The sequence below is a fragment of the Carcharhinus amblyrhynchos genome, chromosome 10, assembly GCF_965287045.1.
Source record: "Carcharhinus amblyrhynchos chromosome 10, sCarAmb.v2.hapA, whole genome shotgun sequence".
Taxonomy (NCBI): Eukaryota; Metazoa; Chordata; class Chondrichthyes; order Carcharhiniformes; family Carcharhinidae; genus Carcharhinus; species Carcharhinus amblyrhynchos.
The window spans coordinates 37,471,801-37,490,773 of record NC_137333.1 but is presented as its reverse complement, the minus strand read 5'-3'; the positions used below and the strand labels follow the sequence as shown (position 1 = coordinate 37,490,773).

Here is an 18,973-nt window from a genome sequence, read left to right as displayed (position 1 = left end):
CAAATGAGATGCTAGAGAATAAAGCATTGTCATTACTTCTATTCACGAAGAAAGCACAACTTGTTCACGTTTCAGTGTTGACAGATGTGCGTCGTGTTGTGTCCTCAGTAATTAGCACCCTCACCACGTACATCTGTTACCACCAGTGTGTGCAGAAATGCCAGATGTGGTGAGATTCAATCAATTAAAAGATCATGTGAAATAATGAGAGAAAATATAAAGAAAGCAGTTGAACATTAGAATTAATGGTCAATATTCATGTTCTCTGCTGATTGTTTGATTGCATCAATTTTAAAAGCATTAGATGTGCATCAGGAAATTTCCTTTGGATCTTTTGCTTGAGTTTTTATGAGGAATATATTTTATATATATATATACACACATATATATATTAGCTTCAGTAAACCAGGATCTGGATTCAGTGATGCTCCATCCAGAGGCTGCTTGGCAATTTTATCATCTTCAATTGGAATCTTCCGAGCATGTTTTCCACATTAGATTACCTTTGCCGTCTTTGCTTTTCCTTTTCACAGGGAAGTCTGGATTTGTCACTGGTGAGACTGGACGTAAAGGTCTAGGTTTCCTCCCTGGAAACAAAGATTTTAAAGTTTTAATTTACTTTGCCATCATTGCAAATAAAACTTGAGGGTTTAAAACAAACTCACTTTGAAAACAACTTGTACAGACACAAAAGAGCTTTGATCTCTCTGCTAACCCCAATGATGTCCCTTGAGGTTGTCCTGGATTTGTATAACACTAGCAAACAACAGTCCTACTGTACACTGAACTATTACTCTGGTTTAAAAAGTAGAGCTGTTTATTTGACACTTGTCATGTCTCATTTAAAAAAAAATGCATCCCTCATGTTCAAATTAGCTTGCTTACTGCAATGATCAGCTGATCATAAATTTCACTCTCAGCATTGGGGGAATGTTCACAGATCCAATGATAACAACATTGTCAATTTAAGTCTGCACAAATTGAACAGTTTCTCATTAAAACTGAAGTTCAAAATAGGCCAAGTAGTTTATAATTCCACGATGGTTTCAGAAAATCCTCTACTGCACCTCCAAAAGAAAGCCGAGTTCATTGTCAAACTAGCTTGATTAGAATAATCAGAAGTGATTTGGGGATAAAGCATGTGATATAAAAAGAATCAACATAAACTACTTCAGACAACCATTTCTTTGTACACATCTTCCTACTAACATTGCCCAGTTTTACAGGACAAAGCAGTAATATAGTAGGACATAAACTGTACATGTCTTATAGGGTAGGTGGATGTTGTAATCATTAGTTAACTGAGTAATTGACAACCTCCGTGACGTGAGAAATATTATCTTTTAAAACAGACTTACAAAAACTCAACAGAACTCATGGCATCATTTGCTCAATTTTAGCATGCGCTAAATAATTAATTCTGCATGCACTAATTGCTAGTCACTAGATTTAAAAGTGGCCTCCGCCCTGGCCTGCAGTCAACTCTCTTTTAATTGCTTCTCACCGCCTTTCCTTAGCTTGCTTCCTCTCACTTTCTTTCCCAACACGTTATGCAGACTAGGTTCACTTATAAACTGCAGCTGGGATTTTCCAGTCCTGCCCACTGCCAGGATCTTCTGGTCCTGCCAAAAGTGAGTGGGCATTTGGCTGGTCTGCTACATCCCACCATGGCAGGGCTGGAAAATCAGTCAACCTCGCATACGTTTTTTTAAACTGAGGTCCTTTTTCATGGATTCATCACCCACATATCCTTCCTTCTTTCAAAGGAATTGTATTTTTGCACTTACCAAGAGCAAATAACACATTGGACAGAGAGTAAAACAGACATAGGTTGATGCAGTTGTTAAAAGATCCATTGTCTCAGCCCTGGGACATCATAGCGGGAGCCCTCAGGTTAGTGTGCTAAGCCTACCCACCTTCAGCAGCTTTAATTGATGACTGTCCTGCCACCATAAGGCAGAAGTGGAGTCATTCACTGATGATTGCACAGCCCCATTCCGGAAGCAGTCTGTGCCCATTTGCAACAAGACCTGAACAACATTCAGGCCTGAGTTAAGTGGAAAGTAACATTCATGAACACAAGTGGTGGGCATCTGGAATTCACGAGTGATTGAGCCTGAATTGTACATCTCATTTTAAATATATCTGCATGTGAAATGTTGTAACCAGCAAGGCTACAGACCAAATGCTGGAAAGTGGGATTAAAATGAGAGGCTGATTTCTTTTTTCGGCTGGTGTAGACATGATGGGCTGAACGGCTTTTTCTGCACCATAACTCTTCTATAGTTCTAACGTTTAAATTCAATTCCATCCAGGACGAAGTAGCCCTCTTTACCTCATCCACTACCATAAGTATTCACTCCTTCCATCACTAGTTCACAGTGGCAGCAGTGTGTACTATCTACAACAAGTACAGCAGCAATATGCTCAGCATGTTCCAAACCCACCATCTATCACCTAGAAGGACAAGAGCAGCAGATGCATCAGAACACCACAATCTGCAAGTTCCCCTTCAAATCGCACAGTTTGGGATTATATTGCATTTCCTTCACTGTTGTTGGATAAAAATCTTGAACACCTTCCCTATAGTCACCCACAGTGCTGCTATCAACAGCAGATGGACTGCAACAGTTCAAGAAAGCAGCTCAAAATCACCTTCTTAATGGCAATTATGGCTGGACAACAAATTTTGGTCCTGCCATTGATCACACCATGAATTAATTTAATAAATAAATAACATAGAACCAATAAATAGACTTAGGTGAGATGAAAGCAATTCAATAGGAAAGAATAAGTGACCTGATACTTTGTTAAGAAATATCTTCAGAGGAGAGAGGGTGGAATGGCAAAATTTGACTTCCATTCCCCCTTCACTCTCACAATACTGAGAAGCACATGGATACCAGATTCTTGGGCAAACAGACCACAGAATACAAATCCAGAACCCACAGATTGGGTGGCAGTGGTTAGCACTGCAGCCTCATAGCACCAGGGACTCAGGTTCGGTTCCTGGCTTGGGTCACTGATTGTGCAAACTCTACATTTTTCTTTCCTCCACTCCCCCTCCCCGTGTCTGCGCGGGTTTTCTCTGGATGCTTCGGTTTCTTCCCACAGTCCAAAAGATGTGCCGGTTAGGTCCACTGGCCATGCTAAATTCTTCCTCTGTGTACCCGAACAGGGACCAGAGTGTGGTGACTTAAAGATTTTCACAGTAACTTCATTGCAGTGTTAATGTAAGCCTACTTGTGACACTAACAAATAAACTAAAAACTCAAGAGGCTAGTGCCAGGGAGTCAGGTTTATAAGACCAAGGAGTAGAGGATAGTGAATAGAAATGAACACAACAGAATAAGCAAAATCAACACAACTGACTGGGCAAAAAGTTAGCAAGAATGTCAACAACACTGAACACCAAGTATAATGCTGCATTTTTATAAAGCAGGAAGATTGACAGGAATGTTATCTATACTTTTGATATAGTGCTGAACTTGCTTTCAAAAAAAATGTACAGCAATAATTTCACAAGTGCAAGGAAAATAGTCAGTCTATTTACTGGAATGGCAAATTGTTCTGGGTTGCAAATGCAGCAAAGTGCTGTGACCAGACAGTAGCTATATAAAGATCAACCACAGGAGAAAATAACAAACGCTATCTCCTGTTACTCTGAAAATAAAATGTTTACATGTCATTTCAGGGTGTTTAAAAGTAGTATGAATTGAAACTTCGGGAATGGTTTCATAATCTCTCATCTTCTACTTATTGTTTTAGCATTAGAACTCAGTGCTGGAATTCAAACGATTAAAAGGGAGAATTTTGTTTTCTCCCACTGTGTCTAAAATATTGCAACAATGAACAGCCATAACACAATAGTGCCAGAACAGGAAAAAAAAACAAACAGGATCCTTTAACATATACCGATTTAGGTTTTAAAATTAAAATGGGAAAACTCAACTCTTTCAATCAAATCAACATTAATAATCAAGGGATTTCATTTTAATGGGTTACCGTAATGAGCCATAAGTTAGAAGATTGTGCAGAACTTTCACTAAAAACTAGCAGAGGAACAGGATACCAAAACAGTGAAAATGGAATTGGTTATGCTATAAAAGGATTGTGAATATGTTACTCCCAATGGGTTTCACTTGGGAGCTATAAGACTTCACTGACCTACAACACCACCTATTTGAGTGACATGCTTCACAGAGGGGTGATGAAAAATGGACATATTGCCGGAAGAGGAAATGATCAGGGAAGGCGAGCCAAAACGTAAGAAATTTTTAAGCAGATTCTTAACCAAGGGAAGGAAGGTGTTGAAGAGGTTGGTGAGGCGAGCATTAAGTTCAAAAGGAAAGCTCTAAGACTGGAGAAGATAATGGGTGAATGGAATTTGATGCAAATTTGGACATGGGTAGCAACATGGTACTGTAGATAATATCAGAACAAGGACTCAAAAGAGTTTGCATCAGCATGCTGAAACAGAAGCTGTAGAATTCCAGCTGATGAGTTACTCAACATCATCCTCACCTCTATCTTTGGTGTCTTATCCCTCATAAAACAAGTTCATTTTTGTTAACCCCTCTTCTGCGTGCGCCACTCTCACTTCCAACAAGTACAAGAAGCTTGGTGGACTTCTGTCACTAAGACTGAGACAATCTTATCAGCTGCTTCTGCCACATCTGGCCTTTCCACTTGCTCACCTGGCTGAACTTCCCTTATTGCTAGCCCTTGCCTCTCGTCTTTCTCTAGTTTCTCTTCAATCTCCCTTCATGTCCTCTATGGCCACCTCCTCTTCCCTCAACCGCTGATCACAAAACTTTCCCTCCTGTCCCTGAAGTTAGCTGATATTGTGTAATGATGCACTTTCATAGACTTCACAGTGAACAACAGAAAATTTATCTACAAGGATTACAAGAGCAGCAGCATGTCTGCAGCTAGTTCTAGAATGCCTCTGCCCAAGAGAGCTCCTTCCCATGAGATGATTCTCATTCTGACCCAATTGGTTACCCAGGCCAGGTGATCCTCACTCTGCTCTTAAAGAGACAACCTCCACATATCGTAAATAGCTCTCTCGTGTCAGGTGGTTCCCCTTCAAATCTCCCCCTCCTCAAAAAAACTAACTCCTTCCTGTCCTTGCTAATTATTGTTCCATCTCCAGCCGTGAAAGCATTGTTCCTTCCAGGAGCCCCATGCTTAGATCCCTCCAATCACCTCTGCTACTGGACTGAAATAGCTCCAATCTTGTGACTGTGGCACAGGGAAACTTTCTCTCCTCATTCTTGACCTGTTGCTAAATTATCAGATTGCTTGTCCAACATCCAGTATTGAATGATCATAAATTTCTTTCAATTAAATACAGTGAAGACTGAAGCCATTACTTTTGGCCCCTCACCAAACTCTGTTCTCTAGCTACTGACTTCATCCTCTCCCTGGCAATCCAAGGTTAAGTAAGCAGTCTCACAACACCAGGTTAGAGTCCAACCAGTTTACTTGATAGTAATCCCACAAGCTTTGGGAAACGGTGTTTCGGAAAGATTAAGTCAGTCTGTTTGTAACTTTAATGTTACATTTGATCCTGAAGTGACTGTCCCCATATTTGTGCCATCGCCAAGACTGCCTATTTTCACCTCCATAACATCAACTACTCCATCCATCTCAGCAAATCTTTTGCTCAAACCATCATCTATGCCTTCATTATCTCTGTTTGTCTGTTCCAACACCTCCTGCCTGGTCTTCTGCATTCTACCCTCTGTAAACTTAAGGACATCCAAATCTTTATTGTCCTAACTCTCAGCAAGCGCCATTCCCCTACACCGTTGAGCTAACTGACCGATATTGGCTCCCAATCAAAGGAACATCTTGAATGCAAAGTTCTCATCCCTCCATGGTCTTGCTCCTCTCTCCGTATCTGTGCATTATCCTCCAACCTTAGAACCTTCCAAGGCATCAACGTTCCTTTAATCCTGGTCTCTTGGCCAGTCCCAATCAGAACTACTCCACCATTGGTGGCTGAGCCTACAGGTACTTAGACCCCAAGATCTGCAATTGCCTTCCTACACCTCTCTGCCTCCGTACCTTGTTTTCTACTTTTAAGCTACTTCTTAAAGCCTACCTCTTGGACCAAGCTTTTGGTAATTTTATCGAACATCTCTTGTGTAGCTCTGTGGCATGCTTTGTTTTATAATATCCCTATAAAGTGCTCTGGGATGTTTCGTTAAAGGTGCTTTGTAAGCTGCTGTTATGGTCAATGTTAACATTAGGGGCGACACTGCGGCAAGCACTGGCAACACCAGGGACCCAGGTTTGATTCCAGCCTTGAGTGACTATCTGTATGGGCCTTGTACATTCTCCCTGTAACTGCATGGGTAGCTGGATGCTCTGGTTTCCCCCCCACAGTAAAAAGTCTAACACCAGGTTTCAGACAGAGCATATAAAGCACAGACAGTTTACTGATTGTCTGAGGCCAGAACTCTCCACTCACCTGACGAAGGGGCTAACCCGGAAGCTAGTGAGTTTACTATCAAATAAATCGGTTGGACTGAAACCTGGTGTTGTCAGACTTTTTACTGTGTTTACCCCAGTCCAACGCCGGTATATCCACATCATTCTCCCCACAGTCCAAAGATGTGCAGGTTAGGTGGATTGGTCATGCCAAATTGCTCCTTAGTGCCTCACGATATTAAGATAAGGGGATGGGCAGGGTAAATGCGTGGGATAGGGTCTGGGTAAGATGCTCTGTCAGAGTTGGTGCAGACTCGATGGGCCAAATGGCCTCCTGCACTGTAGGAATTTTACGATCCACACAATGTTTTTACCATAAGTAGAGGAAGACAGTATAAATGAAAATAATATCGTATAAAGCGCCAGTGGGTACTGGAAGACCTAATTCCTCTACTGGCTTTGTACAATGGTGTTATAATTGCACATGTGAAGGTTTATTTTCAGCCAAATGCTTGTGTGATCTTATGAGCTTAAGCTTTTCACAAACAGTAGTGAACAAAGTGCATTTGCGCTATCAGCGCACATAGAACACATTTAATTAATACAAAAGCAAAATACTGCAGACTTTGGAAATCTGAAATGAAAGCAGAAAATGTTGAAAGTTCTCAGCAGATCAGACAGCATCTATGGGGAGAAACAGAGTTAACGTTTTAAGTCAATAATCTCATTAAGACATCAACTTGAAACATTAACTGTTCTTCTCCTCACAGATGCTGCCTGGTCTGCTAAGCATTTGTCTGTTTTTAGGCCACATCCCATTAATTTTGTTACTTGTCTTTGCAACAATGACGACTCTGGTTTGCAGGGATTTATTTGTATAACTACCATTTGTTTAAATAATGTGCTACCAGGGAAAGCAGTGGAAGAAGACAGCGTCAATGGATTCAAGGGAAGTTGTAGTTTCGCACTGAAATAGGATCTTGGGGGTTTAATTCCCCCAAGATAAATTGGAATATGATACACTATGTTGCAAAAAAAAGCACATCATATACATAAAATAGTTGCATGTATAACCTCAGTTAAAAGACTATTAACGTGATAGTTTCTTTCAATTATCATTGGGGAAAAATTTCAGTTTCCTATCCAGATTTGATTTAGTGCTAGTCTGTTTAAATCCAGTTATAACACAAAGGACTTCAGAAGCACGTGTTTCATGGTAAAAGCTGGAGAGAAGAATTAAAGCTCAAACCATGATTGCTTCAAGTAATTTTCACATGACGGGCAGTTCATTTTTTTTTAAACGAGTAGCTAGGTATTGAAAATCCAAACGCCCTAGCTAACTTTATTTTGGGAATACTGAAGTAGCACTACTCCGAGTCAATGAGTCAGTTTGAGACTAAGCGGAACTTCAGAAGAAGCACAGTATTTCATTTATCTAATACCTATCACAGCCTTTGTAGTATTTCTGAAGTGTAGCCATTGTTGTACTGTAGGAAACATAACACCTAGCTGGCTAACAGATATATCACACAGTGTCGAAGGGTAAAAGTCAGGGAAAATAGACACAACCTGCAAAAAAAAAAGCCACTTGATTTGCAGTTTGAATATTATGGTGGTCAGAAACTTAAATGACAATTTATTTACAAAGGGATAGTTTAAAACTTAGAGGCACAGTTGTTTTCATTATTTTGTCCACTGGAGGGCTTAAAACAGGCTTCTGACTACAAATAATGAATTATTATGGGACTGTTATTTGTTCAGCTTTTACTAAATTTAAACACATTAAATAAATATGCTTAATGTGCTTAATCAGATGTGATGCTCCATTCACTCAAAGATCATAGAAATCCTGATGATACAGAATAAGTCCAGTATTTAAAAATGATCAACAGTCAGGATTTTTTATTTTCTTTGAAAAAGAGATAGAGACTGGAATTTTATCAGCCTGCCCGCCATAGGAATCGGAGCCAGCAAGGGGAAGAGCATGGGAAAGTCTGTTGATCTTGGGCGGGATTTTACAGTTTCAGGATGAGGCTGTAAAATCCCACCTATGATATCTAAACTTTTGCACCACGTCACTATATTATAGCAATCTAGATGTACCATCACTATCTGAATCTGTATTCACTGAACTCATGAATTCAACAACTTGTGCACTTGCAGATTTAATGACACCATGCATGCCTAAATAGATGGCATTGCCATGGGAACTCTTCTGGGCAGCACTGTGGCGCAGAGGTTAGCACTGCTACCTCTCAGCACCAGGGACCTGGGTTCAATCCTGGCCTCGGGTCACTATGTGTGGAGTTTACACGTTCTCCCCGCGTCTGAGAGAGTTTCCTCCGGATGCTCCAATTTTCTCCAACAGTCCAGAGATGTGTGGGTTAGGTTGATTGACTAAATTGACCTTTGTGTCAGGGGATTAGCAGAATACATATGTGGGGTTACAGGAATGGGTGGGATTGTGGTTGGTGCAGACTTGATGGGCCGAATGACCTCTTTTTGCACCGTAGGGATTCAATGACAAGGCCCAGCTTTCCGAAGCAGCTTTGTTGGTTTTTATGAGGCACACATCTTTGATGAAATTATATCTCACCTCCTACCCCTTGCATATTTCTGAAAAGCAGATGGTGCATTTGCTATATTTGAATCTGCAGCTGTAAGAATTTCCTTACACATCTTAATGGGCTTCTTCTGTGCTCATATTCCCCTTGCAGTTAAATGAGCTCCCTTTCTTTGATGTGCTCGTTGTGAAAACTGTCAGTGATTCTCTACTACTGTCTACCATAAGTTTACCTTCGCTGATCAATATACATGTTGGGATTTCTACAATTCAAATGCCAGAAGACTGGCCTGATTAGCAACCTCACAAATAGGGCCTGAGCCATTTGCTCACCATGCAAGATTGATGCTGAAAAATAGGACACATCAAAGCCATCCTGTGAGCTAACAGCTACCTTGATCAGATCATTATTTGCTGCATATTAAGCAAACTCATGAATTGGGCCTAAAGCCAACACTTCTCGTCTTGCAAAGTGCCCAAATTACCTCAGATTTCATGGTAAAATGTCTCAAAAGTGTGAACAACAGGTGAAGCTAGTTGTTGCATGCTGTAACAGTGACATGAATGGTATTCTCCACCAACAGGATGCTGCCATCAAGCCAAAATGATGCTCTACCTGTCACACAAATGAGCAGTGTGACATATTAATTTCAGTGCTAGTGTGATGCCAGGTATATAGGCTGTATATCCCAACGATTGGAGGGTTGTACCAAGCGACATATCCCTCTGACTGTTCAAAACAGGCAAAGTACTGACCGTCGCCAACTAGCCTGTGCTTGCAAAATTCAGAGCGTCCAACATTAGATGTGATTCCACAAATGGACAATATCTGCTAAACAATCCCGACTGTGTTAGAAATTACACTGTAAACCAATTTAAGATCATCAGTTGGATTTGCAGTGTGGCTCACTTTGCAAGCTTGACGCCATATCTATTTATTTTCACACAAGATCCTGTCCTTTGCAAACAGAAGGCAGTTGTCCACCACACTGCACCTTTTTTTCAACTGCACAATAGGATAAAATGTCCTTTAGGGAAGGAGAATGGGCAGCACAGTGACACAGTGGTTAAGCACTACTGCCTCACAGCGCCAGGGACCCAGGTTTAATTTCTGCATTGTGCAAAATGCGCACAGACAGTCGCCCATTCTCCCCATGTCCGTGTGGATTCCGTCTGGGTGCTCCGGTTCCTCTCAGTCCAAAGATGTGCGGGTTAGGTCGATTATCTATCCTCTCAGTGCAGGTACAGGTAAGCTTGGTAACTCAGCTTACGGAGGACCATTACTATGGACCCATTTCTTACCAAAAATTGATTCAATTTCCTAATTTTAGATAAGCAGTCTAACCATCAGACCTCAGCAGTGTGCTTGCCCAAAACTCAATACAGTAGCTTCAATTAGGGCATCTCATTCCGCACGCTCATACTAGGTTGCAGTGCAATCATCTGTTATGTCACATGTCCACCAACTGGCCAATCCAACTCACTTGAAAGACATATCAGATGCATGAAAGAAAGGACCTCCTCCTTGCTTTGCACCAAAGACTTACCTTTCCTTTTCTTGGTCTGCTCCAATGATTCGCTGCCATCGTCCTGGTGGGCAGCTTCCTGCATCAAAATAATCTCTTGTGTGTTTTGCACCACCTCAGGAACACCATCAGCCCGCACAGAGATGTGTGTGACTGGAGCTGGGACCATTCCACTGGCCGCGGGCATGAACACATGAGCTGAGAAAAGGAATAAAACAAAAAACAAAGAAAAAAATCAGCAGATAAAGTAACTGCCACAAAGTTCAAATAACAAACAGAATGTATTGCTCAAAACACACGCCACATTGCAACAGAAGTGCAACTAGGGTAATAATTTGCTCTATTTTAACCCAGTAAGCAGCTCAGGACTCAGGGTGGGATTTTACGGATTCATCGAGTCTTGAATTTCCCTGTCTGAGGTCAATGGAAATGTCTGTTATCTGCTCCTTGGTTGCTCTGAATCCATGGTGGGCAGAGTGGTAGGATTGCTGCGATTGTGTCTGTCTTCAGCTCTCCTCTCTTGTCAGGGTGCCTCCCATTAACCAAGGTTACAGAAGGCAGCTCTAGTCTCCTAAGAGTCACATTTCGATGATGTTTCTCTTTCAACTAACCAGAACCCATTATTGCCTCAAAAGTCCAAGAAACGTGATTACTAATTGAGAATCAGGCACTGGAAGGGTAAGCTAACACAAGGAGATGACAACCAGCAGGAAAAACTAAGGTGCATCAAGAATGGGGAGGGACAGTGTTGCAATCCTCAGAGACTGCTAACTTTTCGAAAGAAATTCAAACTTCCAGCAAATAGCTGAAAGAAAGAAACTTTGTTTCGAGCCTTTTACTGTAACAAAAGACTAAATACACTTTTTACTAAACACTACCTTTGTCTGCAACTGTATACTTCAAACCACAGAAAGGAACACTGCACCTCCCCCTCCCCATTTTTATTTTTAGTACAACAAAAAGGTATACATTGCGATTCTTTAAGTAGACATTCAATTCTTCCAAATCAGTCTAAAGGGATTTCTAGTTTTTAAGGAGTTACTTATTTTGTTCTTTTTCTCAGTGGGATAACTTCTAATCCCCAGGACTTCATGGGTAAGTATTATTGGAGACCCTCCCTCTTGCACAAGGTAGGCATATTTTTCAGCCTCGTTTTAACTCCACACAAATTTGTTCTTTTCTATTGGCAAGCTTCCACCTGCGTTCCCAAATGAACCAAAGAGATTTTTGTCTCCAGTTGCTCGGTCTCTCCCAAATCTTGGCAGAATAAGTATGTCTCAGCACTTTAAGGAACATTTTAAAAATTCTTCCCCTCTCAAAGCCCATTTCCATGGCAATTATGACTCACACAGACCTTGCGTCCAGGCAGAAATGAAGACTACCTATGCTTGAGAGCCCATTTTTCTTTCATCTGGGAACTAAACGGACAGTTTAAGGCGCAACTATTCACAACCCAACACACTAAACCATCTACTGTCAGCACTCAGGCTGCTGCCATTGTTGTCAAGTGCAAACACTCTGGCTTTACAAATAGAGGTATTTTACGACCTCGCTTGGGTGAGACCAGAAATTCCTGCCTGAGGTTAATGGAGATTTCCACTGTCAGACCTTCGCCTGCTCCGATTCTGTGGCAGACAAGGTGGTAGCGCTCCAGCCATGAAGTATAAAAGCAAGGAAGTTAAGTTGAACCTTTACGACACAGCAGTCAACTTTAACTGAATCATTATGCTCAATTCTGAGCACCACACTTCAGGAAGTATGGGAAGATGTCAAAGAGTACAGACAAGATTTTCAAGAATGGATAAGACTTCAGTCGTGTGCATAGAATGGAGAAACCAGGCCTGTTCTCCTTGGTGATGAGATGGTTGAGGGGAGATTTGATAGAGTCTAGATAAAAGGTAGACAAAAACTGTTCCCATTGAAGAAAGTGTCAATAACTAGGGGACAGCAATTTGAGGTGATTAGCTGAAGAATCAGAGGCGACATAAGGAAAAATGTTTTACGTTTGTATTCTGAGCGGTTAGGATCTGGAATGCTCTGCCTGAGTGTATGGTTGAGGCAAATTGAAACCATGACTTTCAAATGGGAATTATTATTATTTGAAGAGATTAAATTTACAGGAATATGGGGGAAAAGGCAGGGGAGTGGGACAAGCTACCGAGTCCTTACATAAGTACGCCACGGACACACCAGGTCTAATGACCTCCTTCTGTGCTGTTACAATTTTATAATGCTCTCTGTCCTATGTGATCATGTGGGATAGGCTACTGATCACTTGAATACTGATGAATGGAACCAGTGCAGCTCATTCTGCCAGTGCTTGCTCATCCAGAAAACACGGCAAATGTTTACTTTGGGTGAACAAATCATCAGGTGCAAATGATCCCTATAGCAACAGGAAGGTGCTTCTGGCTTTAAAGTTCAGAGCAGCGACGGAGGTTCTCAACAAGACAGATTACAGCAAATGCCACAACTCAGTTACTATTGAACTCCATCCTGTAAAGGCAAATTTCTTCAGCTGTTTTCAGATAGATATGTCTGTTACCAGATCTGTGAGAATAATCCTGGGTGCCACGCATGAGCTTGGTGAAGGGATCTCAATTATTGCATCTCCTGAAGTGGCCAGGCAATTGGTGAAATAAGCTTCTGAGGTGGGAAGTGGGTGGTGGAGGTTGGGAGGTGGTTGTGACAGAGACAAATCCAGACTTTAGCTATGAGACACTGAGAAGGTATGGTTAAAATGTTGGAAACTCAGAAGGAACAGAAAATAAAACTGTCACTTTGATAAATTTCCTAAACTGCTAACTGGAAAAGGAACAGAATAGATTGTAAAATTGTATGGCTGTTAACAAGTCAAGAGATGTGGGATATATTAAACTCTTTCATATCTTCAAATTGAATTATGTTACAACTAAACAAGTTGTAATCTAGTTCCATAATTATACTGTTAATCATCACCATGCTTTGTAAAATGTATAAGCAGACTTGCGCTGACACTCACTTATCCTCTTCTCTTCAAAAGCAGGGCTCGGCGAGTCCATTTTGAGCAGTGCCTCAGCAGCCTCAATTGTTTCCATTGTCTCATCTCCATTTTGACAGGAAGCCTCCACTAGAGCATTAAAAACACAAAAGAATTCATGAAGACACATCACAGCATGAGAAAAATCATGACACACTAACTACACAAGTGATTTGAAAATGGATTATTAGAGGTCCACACGGTTTTAAACAAAATTGCCTTTAACATTAGTGTGCACAGACATCAACTCGAATATTTTCAACTGTCAAAGTGAATGGTTGAAAAATTCTGATCATTTACTGGTTTACCCAAAAGCTTACAGAAGTTTCAACAGAATGCATATGAGGTGGCATGGGTCTATTGTTGTACTTGATTGGGGCATATGAAAAATAAATCTGATCTAAATAAAATGCACTGCCTGAATAATGCAAAGTTTTACATTGATGCCTGACAGTTATACAATCATAGCCACGTAACCTCCCCTCTCCCCCCCGCCCCCCGATAAAATCCCACTGTATACATCCTAGAATCTTATTTCATTATCATTCTATCCCACTGGATATTTAATGGTTCTCTTATCCTGAAAAAAAAAGGAAAGAAAACACTAGCATGGTCTCACCCATCTCAGCTCCTTCGTCAAGTCATAACTCCGCCATGCAATTCATCTCTCTCCGTTAGATCAATCTTTCCTTAGGCCACTCCATGCTGCTGTACACTTTCAAAACTCTTTTTGAAACCCTACTCAGTGACCTGGCCTTTTGTTTCATCTGCTATCATTACACAATGGATATTCATTGTAGCAAAGCAAACTTAAACAAAACATCTAAAGTTGGTCATGCTACCTGATATGCTCTGGGAGATGAACTTTACAAAACTGAACTGCTGAAATACAATAAAAGGCTAAGCTGCAAACCTGCCTGAGCATGTTTCAAAACTAACTGTTTAACCACAGACTGGTCCTCATTTTTTCACTGAGCAATACCGCAAAACATTTACGATTTTAAAAGTATGATATTACTGTGCGGCATTGTGGATAACTGCAGTAGTTGTTATCACAACAGATTGGCCTAGTATCATTCAAATAGATCCCAACATATATGCACACAAGCCACAGAACGGAAGAAGAGGGGGACAAGAGATATAGGAGAACAGCGATGAGGAAGAACAGGAAACTATGTGGGCACACACAGATGTGTGCACGAATAATGGTAATTCATGTGACATGAGAGAACAGTACAAGTGGGAAGAAGGATACTATCCCACACATACAAAACATGCATGAATGAGCACAGAATGAGGAAGAAGTTAATTTGAGGGGAAACAAAGCACAAGAAAAGAGTAAAACAGAAGTGAATAAGTCTTGTAGGTGCCACCAAACCTTCTGACAATCCTCTGCACACCAAGTGTCTAAACAGTAGGCACATATTTCACTGCTGTTAAACCTTTTCCTGTGCTCAAATATTCATTATGCTTTGAGAGGAGAATGTGCTTCAAACGTACCAGTCTGACAGCAGCCCGGCGAACCACAAGCTGCCCAGTCCCCACAATATCCCGTCAGAGTTTTGCCCTTCTTGCTTGGAAACAGGGGGAAGTACCACTCAGTAAGAGGACCACTAAATTTATATAGATTACATAGAACAGTATACATAGACATATACACAATATATATGTATATATTAATACGCAAGAGCAAAATAATGGCAACACTAAATGCAAAGGGATACAAAAGGAAAAGTCAAACACTTAAAGAGAAGATAAACTGGGCCAATCAAAGCAAAATTTCTGCAAAATCGAGGTAGAAACGATTTAAGAATCACAATAGAAGACTGGTAAGTAAGTCAATAAGAATGACCAGGCAGATTCAGGTGGGACTGAAGACAGCAGCAAACAGAAGAGAAACAAGCTAGGGAAGTGAAGAAGTGCAACATCGACCATGAATCTTTACAGCCCACATCTCCCTGTAGAATTTCCTCAGACAGTTATCACTTCAAATTCCCATGTCTTGTAAATGCCAACTTTGTCTTTTAATTGAATGTCCAGGATTTAAGAAAAAAAATTAAGTTCACATCAGACCTGAAAAGTCTACAAGAAGAAACATCAATCACTCACTGTTTACACCATTTAATGTGGATTGATGCCACAAGTGAGCAGGAGAGTATTGGTGTCAGCAAGATGACGGGGATGTCAGGATTTACAATTCTTATACAAAAGGTTTCTGCTGTCTGTACAATAAAAAAAAAGGCAGCCTTGTATTTACAAGACACTTTCATAACTTTAGGACCTCTGAAAAGTGGTTTACAGACAATTAATTATAACGACACATTGTAATGTAGGAAATGCATGGTCCAGTCCCACAAACAGTGACATAATGACTTCGTAACCTAATTTTTAATTGTTAGTGGTTAAGGAAGAAATCTCCAGATTACCAAAGATAAACTCTTTTACTTCTTTTCAATTGTACCCTGCTACAATAGGTTTAATGCCTCATCTGAAAAGCAAACCTCCAAAAGTGCTGCACTCCCACAGCATTGCACTGGAATGTCAGGGTCAGAGGCAAGTACATTCCACTGAACCACAGCTGATGCTTTCAGAAGGGATTTGTTCCTAATCCATTTGAAATCCAAAGAACAAAGTCTCACAGCACATCGCTTTAACTCATTTCAATTGTTTTGAAGAAGACAAAACTTCTGCAAAGTCTGAACAACTGTTGAAAATGATAAGTAAACCGTCGTCAAGATTAAGACCAATAATCCAACAACTTCAGACTGTGAACACTGTCCCCCATTTTGATACCTTCTCCTTTCTTTCAGAGGGCCAGTCTATAGCTTGCTCATGTTTTGCTTTGAGAATGCTTACCCTTATCCTACTATCTAACCTTTATGCCGCTACTAGCATTTGCCTCAGTCTTCAATACTACTACCACTCCCCTTGTGACCATGACATCTTTTTCAAATCTCTCGAGCTCCCACCTATCCCTGACCTTTGACTTTTCTCCACCCCATCTTCAACAATACAAATATCTCTCTTCTGCTCTGATGTCCTCATAGAATTTTCATAGAATCCACATGGTGCAGTGGATGGGCTTTTTGTCCCATCAGGTCTGCAACAACTCTCTGATTGAGTATTTTACCCAGGCCCTCACCCACCCCCCACCCCTGTAACCCGACGTTTACCACAGCTAATCCACCTAATCTACACATCTGTGGACACTAAGGGACAATTTAACCTGGCCAATCTGTCCAACCTGCACATCATCTTTGGACTGTGGGAGAAACCTGGAGGAAATCCACACAGACACACGGAGAATGTGCAAGCTCCACAGAATCACCCAAGGTCGGAATTGTATCCAGGTTCCTGGAGCTGTGAAGCCACAGTGCTAATCACTGTGCCACCATGTCACAGTAAAAAGTCTGACAACACCAGGTTTCAGTCCAACCGATTTATTTGATAGTAAATTCACTAGCTTTCGGGTTAGCCCCTTTGTCAGGTGAATGGAGAGTTCTGGCCTCAGACACAGCATATAAAGCACAGACAGTTTACAGATTACTAATTAGAATGCGAATCTTTACACCTAACCTGCTGTTCAAGTCTTAAAGTGGCTGACAATGTGTGTGGAAGGAGCACTGATCACAGGTTAAAGAGATGTGTATTGTCTCCAGACAGTACAGTGAGTGAGGTTTTGCAAACCCAGGCAAGTCACAGGGGTTACAGATAGTGCGACATGAACCCAAGAGTTCATGTCCTTGGGTTTGTAACCTGATGTTGTCAGACTTTTTACTGTGTTTACCCCAGTCCAACACCGGCATATCCACATCATGACCACCATTTCACCCCATTTGCTTTCTTACCAAGGTCAACGAAGTTTGTTGTGTAAGAATGAGGGAGTTAAGGCGAGTAAATTGAATTTGCATACAGGTCAGCGAAGGTGGAGCAATGGCAAGGCGCAAAATGGCCTATCCTTGTCGCTATGGAAATATTTCACTGTACATTAACTACTAATAGTTAGCAAATATAGAGAATCACTTGCATCTTATGTGACATGGCTTAGAGTTACTACTTTGGGTTGAATTGCAGTTGTCAACAATTTTATAATTAAAGTTTGTTTGAAGCCATTGGTTAGCCTTCATTAATTTTCTCGGCTGGGGCCTTCTACCTCCACTATTATGCGGCTGAGCAACTGACACTGATGCTCATTAAAATTCCACCAGCAGAGAGTGCGGTTCACCTTGCTTAATTCAGTCATTTCTCACGGTGATTTATTTTTTTAAACTGTCCAATAACTTGAATTAATAAGACTCAAATGCATAGTGTTTAAATACAACAGTAATAGCCTTTCAAATATGCAAGATCTTATCCACCAGAAATACAGTTCAATTTCCACGTTTTTTTGTGCTCACAGTAATCACCATCTGGGTCAATTTTGTGACACATCTGTTGTTCCAACTGATCCGTTATTCAATAATGAACGTCATCAATTGGAAACTACAGCTGTCAGCTTCATGCAACTTGATAACATTCCAAAGTCTTCCCACTGCTAGCAGGGGATAGTATATTTTCATACTCGGTCTCATTCAACTGCTGCTCAATCAGGTGAGGGTAAAATTTCCAAACTGGCCTTCTGGCACAGAGTCCCACGAGGTGAGCCAGCAGATTGAAGCTTCAGCCTCCTGATTTTCCAGTCAGTCATTCAGGTTACATAACTGGATAAATAAATATAATCAGCATCGTATGTGCTGACCTCTAAACCCAGTTCTCCGCGATCTGTGCTCCCATCATGCAAGGGGCCATGCTGAGGGGCAAGACTCGGAACATCCACTCTCCACGAAACCTATTTAACACCAGGGAGAAATAGTGACGATGGAGGGATAGCTGAAGTGAAGAATCAATATCATAGAAAGCATCCGTTCTGAATGTATCACAGCTTGGTATATAGTGTATAGCTCCTGCTCTGACCACGAATGCAAGAATCTATATACAAAAAAAAGAGTGTTGTGAATGTAACCCAGTCCACCACACAAACTAGTGGCATAAAATGTCAGATAGCAGAACGTGTTAATAGCAGAACAAAGGGTCTACATTTCCCACTGCCTCGGAGAGCGGGCAGCATAATCAAGGGCCCCATGGAACCTCTTTCACCTCATTCCATCAGGAAAGAGATGCAAAAGTCTGCAGTCATGTCCCAACCAACTCAAGAACAGCTTGCCTGCTGCCATCAGACTTTTGAGTGGACTTGCCTTATATTAAGCTGAACTTTCTCTACATCGTAGCTATGACTATAGCACTATATTCTGTACCCTTTCCTTCTCCCTATGCACACTACAAACAGTATGCTTTATTTGTATAGCATGCAAGAAACAATATTTTTCACTGTATCCCAGTACATGTGACAATAATAAATCAAACCAAATGCTACAAGTACAGCAAAAC

At 41.0% G+C, this 18,973-nt stretch overlaps 1 protein-coding gene across 10 annotated transcripts in view; it reads right to left on the bottom strand.

The window, feature by feature from the left end:
* The window catches only part of LOC145348869 (ETS-related transcription factor Elf-1-like), a 153,318-nt gene that overhangs the window by 14,053 nt on the left and 120,292 nt on the right, over positions 1 to 18,973 (bottom strand). For all 10 annotated transcript variants that reach the window (XM_080196886.1, XM_080196889.1, XM_080196888.1 and 7 more), the window contains 3 exons: positions 13,529 to 13,636; positions 10,549 to 10,725; positions 504 to 587 (listed from right to left, as the gene is read on the bottom strand). In XM_080196886.1, the coding sequence (XP_080053012.1) occupies positions 504 to 587; positions 10,549 to 10,725; positions 13,529 to 13,636 (369 nt within the window). The remainder of the gene's footprint in view (positions 1 to 503; positions 588 to 10,548; positions 10,726 to 13,528; positions 13,637 to 18,973) is intronic.